At 38.1% G+C, this 6342-nt stretch overlaps 2 protein-coding genes across 2 annotated transcripts; both read right to left on the minus strand.

The window, feature by feature from the left end:
* Nucleotides 1–114: 114 nt before the first annotated feature.
* Nucleotides 115–4007, minus strand: LOC117634522 (putative deoxyribonuclease TATDN1). The gene is made up of 12 exons (XM_034368666.1): nucleotides 3781–4007; nucleotides 3629–3649; nucleotides 3446–3546; nucleotides 3275–3332; nucleotides 3109–3152; nucleotides 2903–2983; nucleotides 2680–2750; nucleotides 2450–2560; nucleotides 2145–2227; nucleotides 1293–1509; nucleotides 631–714; nucleotides 115–368 (listed from the first exon to the last, which is right to left on the minus strand). The coding sequence occupies exons 1-12, from the start codon at nucleotides 3800–3802 to the stop codon at nucleotides 302–304; spliced, it is 960 nt and encodes a 319-aa protein (XP_034224557.1). The 5' UTR covers nucleotides 3803–4007; the 3' UTR covers nucleotides 115–301.
* Nucleotides 4008–4334: 327 nt separating this feature from the next.
* On the minus strand, nucleotides 4335–6342 carry LOC117634705 (syntaxin-121-like). The gene is made up of 2 exons (XM_034368896.1): nucleotides 5678–6342; nucleotides 4335–4920 (listed from the first exon to the last, which is right to left on the minus strand). Exons 1-2 carry the CDS (start codon nucleotides 6204–6206, stop codon nucleotides 4568–4570), a joined length of 882 nt encoding a protein of 293 aa, XP_034224787.1. The 5' UTR covers nucleotides 6207–6342; the 3' UTR covers nucleotides 4335–4567.

Here is a 6342-nt window from a genome sequence, read left to right on the forward strand (position 1 = left end):
TTTTAAAAGTTCAATTTGTTAACCATGGAAGTGCATCAATGTTTTTAACTAATTTTATTTGCGAGAATGTTAGAACCTGGTAGAGCTTTTTGAAAGCAACGACAATGAGTTTACTAATACAGCCTGAGAATAAATAATTTGATCTCTAAAACATATTTGATAAATCCTCAACTCAATAATAAAATGAATCCTCTATTTTCATAACTGGAGGTCGCTGGTAAATAAAATACAGAACGGTTTTATCACTGAGGGTCATGAAAGAGGAACTGAATAACCTTCGGCGGGAAGGAATTTGGTTTTATCATTGAGGGTCATGACCAGCAAGTAGAGAATCTGCTGCAGAATCCAAGTCCTGAGGAAAGAAAACCCTGCACAACAGTAAGATGTTATGAAGCAAACCTCATACCTTACAATGACCCGTGAATAAAGCACCACAGCGACAGACTCTACTGGCAAATATGGGATGTAACTACCGGTCTGATCATGCTCAGGTTGCACTGACAAAACTCATAAAATCTGCCATACAATGTGAATTGGTGTTCCAGCAGAGAGAGCTACGAGTTTACTCCATGAGGTCCACTACACATCTAAAGAAGATGCAGACAGTCCAAAAAGTTCAAGAAAAATTACCGGCAAGTGTTGTGGTATAGTGTCCTGCTCAGCTGACCTATTTCACTGATTCCTTTGCAACCAGCTACCACCTCTAGAACTTGCCTGAAAACAACAACCATGTTGAATTAAGAAGCAGATACATAATTTAGAAGCTTAAAACAAAAACCACTTGAAAGGAACATGCCAAGAGACACCTGTTGACATAGAATTTGAAATCACCAAGGTCAAACTACATGTCAAGTTACGAAAGAGAAGACAGAAGATCTAGAATGCAATATTGAGGCAAACAAGAATGTAAAATATTCACATTTCCCAACAGTAAGGTTGTCCCACCAAAGATAAATACATGGGTAGTCCATTATAAAACACTTCCATCTGACAAATATAATTTCCCTACTAGACACATCACACACCTTCAGTTCTTATATAACACCTTGTGACATAAGATTATTAGATATCTTATTGTAAAAACTATGCAGTACTGGGACTTCTTACAGGAGCAGTATATGATTTCTAATTAGGTGAAATTACTTTTCACTGAACAGTATAACAGTTCAACTCATGCTGTAAGAGTTTTCTGCATACACATTACAGGTTCATTATTCTTCTTTTTTTCACATAAGGAAATAAAAGAAAATAAAAAGTTCATGGTATGGTGGTAGAAAAACATTTCCACTTACCGAACCAAACACGGTTCATTGCGGTCTTTAACAATGCACTCTTGATCGTACTTCTCTTTCTTCTTAGAAGGCCAAGTGGACTTTACAAATTTAATCCCGGCACTTGTGTTCTTGATTCCACAATATGGAGAATCTGTCTCAATCATCATCCTCTCAATAGGAATGCTCCTCACAACATAGAGATTCTCAGCTGTCTTCAGAGAGCAACCATTTACACCTGTTTGGTACAAAAAGGTATTCATGAGCCCCATCTAAATCAACATAAAATGTTCATTATGTAACAGAAGGTGTTGTTTAACTATGGAGGAGAAATCAGTATATAGGACACTGACTTTCCTGATCCTACTAAAAAAGTAAATGTTCAAATCAAAATCCCCTCTATACAAAAACATTAACTTTCTGCTCAACCCCAATATCACTCCTTTTGGTAAATCAATCTAGACTAGCAGCATGTCTTTTTACATTATTAAGGGGATTTAAGACATCCATCATCTGTTCTTGCATCTACCCCCAGTTTGGCCTACATTGGGGTCATCTTGATCTCTCATAAAGCCCCAAAGTTGTTTCATCCTTTCATCTAATTTATTTCTCCCTCTTTTGGAGAATTGGAGTCGACTAACAAATGCAGAAACTGACCGATCAAAAGCCATGCCTAACCATCAACTTTTATGAAATCCTCTAGGCATAGTACATCTTATTTTCTTTTCCTTTTTTCCATATTTAACCTGAATATATCATATTCAAAGAAATTCAGTTTAAAACAATGTTAGAGAACGAACTAGACATCGTAAACTTAAACAGGGATAGACAGATTAATATTTTAAGATATGCTATTTTTAATAACATTTTCACCTATATACATGTTGTTGATGGAAAGAAGTTTATCACGATCTTCTGCACTACCAGTAAATGAATGGGCCACCCCTGCGCTGAATCTGTGAAATAGCAGAGGAAATGTAACAAGTTCATGCACAAAGCACAGACACTGCTTCCCCCGTCAACTCATTTTTTCAGTTTTATTCTACTTTCCCCGTCAACCAGAACTAGGGAATTTGAGGGTGGGCGAAAGTTTAAAAAGAGAAAAGAAAGAAAATAAATAGGGATAACTTAAAAAGCACATTTTGATTATAGAATTATGGTGCTCACAGCATTCTCACCTGCTCCTATTTCTCTCCACAATTTCACAAAAATCTGGAGCAGCCGCACGCATATGCAGAAACATGGGCAGCTTAGTGGCATGTGCTAATTCAAACTGCTTCTCAAAATACCTAGATTTTGCAATACAGAAAAATGATGGGAACGACAGAATGTACCATTTGATCGAAAGAAAAGTAATAGGGAACAAGCAGAAAATGGAGAAAAAGAAAATCTTTCAGAAACCACATACTTCTTTTGAATCTCTGCTGGGCAAAACTGAAGCCTATCATAGTCCAATCCACATTCACCAATTGCAACCACCTTACAAACACAAGGGAGAACAAATTAAGCAGCATAAAATATATTACTTCCTGATATCAATATCTGAACAGACCACTCTTTTTAAGAACCTGATAGTGCATGCCTTATTTTCTTCATGATAAATAGAATGGGCCGTTGGGTATGGGGCATACCTTTCCTTTCTCTATTCCCTCTTTGGCCAATGACAAAAGGGCCTGAAAATGCTTATCTGGATCCCCGCTCTCTTCGAATTCCTAAACAGAATACACAATACACAATAAGCCTAATTCACTCACAAGCATCTATAATCCAAACCCAAAATCAAACAAATGTACATTTCAACTATTTCCACACAATTATGATATAAAAATGAGCAAACCTTGCATCTAGTTGGGTGCACACCAACTGTACAAAAAAGCCTTCCTGCAAAAAACCAGAGGAAACCCCACATTTGTTGCTCAAAAGATACATTTTTGAAACTTGACAATGATATTTATATACAACAATATAGTAATCGCAACAAAACGGAGCAAGTGAAAAAAAACCATCGGTTTCTGCAATTGTTAGAGCTTCCTTTGATTCCTCAAGTGATCCACCAGTGACCTACATTATCCATAAGCCTAATTCTAATTTCAGAGCGCATTAAACCATAATAATTAGCTAACTATTATATGCTCAAAAAGAGAATAAAAGAAGAAAGAGAGAAAGAGAATTACGATGATGCGGTCGACGCCGGCAGTCCAAGCCCTGCTCAAAACCGTAGCTATATCCGAGACGTGGCACTGCTTCCCATTGTAGATTCCTTTGAACATGCCATCTGATTTCGTTTTAAATTCAGTTTCGATACTCGAATTTAAGAAGCCAAAATGGTATGAGAAGTGTTTGATGAAATGCCTCACCTGTGAAGTTGACGGCTATATCTGTATTTGGTGTCACCAAAACCGCAGAGAGAGAGAGAGAGAGAGAGAGAGAGAGAGTTGTTAACTGCGTGTGCGAATGAATGAATGAAGGTATTGACGTAGAAAGAAAGGATTTTGGAAGAGCTACTTGCCTATCATGCGGACTGTCGCCATAGCCAAGCTGATAGCGAGAGGGAAAGGAAAGACCTGCTGATATTACTAAAATCTCGTTTTGCTTTTGGTTTGTGACAGGAAAGCTCCGGTTTGGTCTGGTTTAGAGCCCAAATTCTGAACAGAAATCGGTCATAATTATAAACTAATACAATTGGGTCTGTTTAGGCCCATTTCGGGTCAGGGTTTCAACAATCGAGCTTTGAATATGTTCAAGTTCAATATTATCATACGGTTGGATTGACCCTCAACATAGTGCCTCAATATATAAACTTTTTTATTTATTTTATAGTTTGATGCTTTAGTTCCCAAGTCTGGTGTTTGGAGTTGGGGGATCTAGGGTTAGAGGGTGAAGTAGGCTTATGTTGTTTCCAGATACGGTAAATAATGCAGTCACTATAATTTTAGCTTCCATATATATATGTAAAAGTGGCCTCCACTCATACCGGTGAGATTCATTTTTATTCAAGAAGTGGTTAACAATGTGATCAATAATATTTTATAAATAAAATGACTCTTTTGAGAAGTGGTCGTAAGGAGAATACTTTGTTACAAAATTCTATTAAACTAGTTGGAAATTAAAAAAAATTGATCAGACAAATTCTTTAACAGAGAAAAATGCTACATATCATACAAATATCCCATCCAAAAATCAAATATACTTACAATATACATAGAGAGCACCTCCAGCATTAAATATATATATATATGGGAAAATAAAAACAAGAGTATAGATGGACGACCGCACGCAGACGATGATCTATGTACTTAATTAGGCAGCGTTGAGGCCAAAATAATGCCGACGATGATGAGCAAGATTATGATGCCATAGCAGGTCCATTTTCGGGTGTTTTTCTGCAAGAACCTGGCCTTCTGCAACTGCTGATTGCCGGCATGCACATACGAATTAGCTCGCTCCACGTGGCCCTGAATGTCGTCCAGCTGCTCACCTTGAGCTTGCACCAGAACTGCCATGTCCATGAACACCTGGTGCAGCTCATTCAGATTCCTCTCCATGGCTTTCACACCATCATGCCTCTCTTGGATCTCGGATATGGTGTCCAGAACCCTCCCTCTTCCTTGCTCTTGGATTGCCTTCTGCAAAAATGTCTCGCTTTCACCTGCATGTAGTTGCTGCATCTAATTAATTCTAAAGCATATAATTTTGCTCGTGGCGTTGTATCAATTGTTTAAATTTCAATCATGACTTCTAACAAGTAAGATGTTGTACCATGTAACATGTGACATGTTGATATGAAATATCGAATTCACCCAAATTATATACTAACTGTATTTACAAATATATAAACTCTAACAATATATGTATATATGTACTAACTAACTATTCGTTAGTTATATCTTTCTTCCCAATGTTAAGAGAGGTTTCAAATTCAAATTTCGTGACAAATTTTTTAGTTTTATGCTCACACAGTTACATATTATTAATTACTAATTCATATATTATAATGTAAATAAATAACATAATTGACGTCATAAACTTATATTCGAGTATTAACAAATAAATACATATATTATAATATGAATGGACTTGTAATATTAAGTTACGGTGTGACAGTTTCCTCATGTTCTAATGTTTTTTTCTTTAAACAAAAAAAACTCTGACCGTTCTACATGAGTATGCATGTGATAATTTAGGGTGAATTTGACGTACTTTATCAACATGTCACGTGATGTGAGATACGCCCGGCTAATAACTTTTTTCATTTGATTTAGTGAACCAATTTGATGACTAAATTTGATCAGCCAACCTTTGTTGAAAGGTAAACTTTATTTTCTAACGGGCAAGACAAAGCTATGTAAGGAAATATTGTAAATTCAAATATTTGACAAAATATGGTATTGGAACTGTTATCTTACCGGTGGAGATAAGAAGGTCAACGGTTTTCTCATCAGGGTTGTCTCCGGTAACGGTGAAGTACCTACGCTGAACAGTCTCTCTATACTCAGACGATATCTTCTGCCTCAAGTCATTAAAGCTGTCCATAGAATCCTTGAGCTTCTTCCTCAGCCCGTTGACCATAGATGTCCTTGTCCGGTCCGACGATGATCCGGGGCCGCAGCCAGGCAGGCTCCGGTTGGCGGCGTTGGACCGATCCAAGGCGTCCAACCTCACCTTAAGGATCTTCGCGTTCTTTAAGGCGAGGTGGACGTCAGCGTCCATGCGGGTTCTGAGCTCCTTGACAGCCTTGGCGTTGTGGAGGGTCTTGCTCTGCTCGTGGGAGCTCCGAAGACTCTTGTTGAGCTTCTGCAGCTCGTCGAGCTTGCTCTGGACAGCGTCGACTTCCTGGAAGAACTTGCCGAGGTCGTCACCTTTCGAAGGGGTCATTTCGATGACATGGTGGTCCGGCGAGGGCCCTGAGAAGGAGCTTGAGAGCAAGTCGTTCATTTCTTCCGGGAGGCTATGGAAATGATTGGAAACTCAGAAATTGGTGGTGGCTCTCTCTCTGAGTTTCTGCGTGTTCAAATTAATTTTTTGGTTTGTGTTGGGGATGTTATGCACAGAGAATGGTTTATGGCAGTCG

The sequence above is a fragment of the Prunus dulcis genome, chromosome 7 (assembly GCF_902201215.1).
Source record: "Prunus dulcis chromosome 7, ALMONDv2, whole genome shotgun sequence".
Classification (NCBI taxonomy): Eukaryota; Viridiplantae; Streptophyta; class Magnoliopsida; order Rosales; family Rosaceae; genus Prunus; species Prunus dulcis.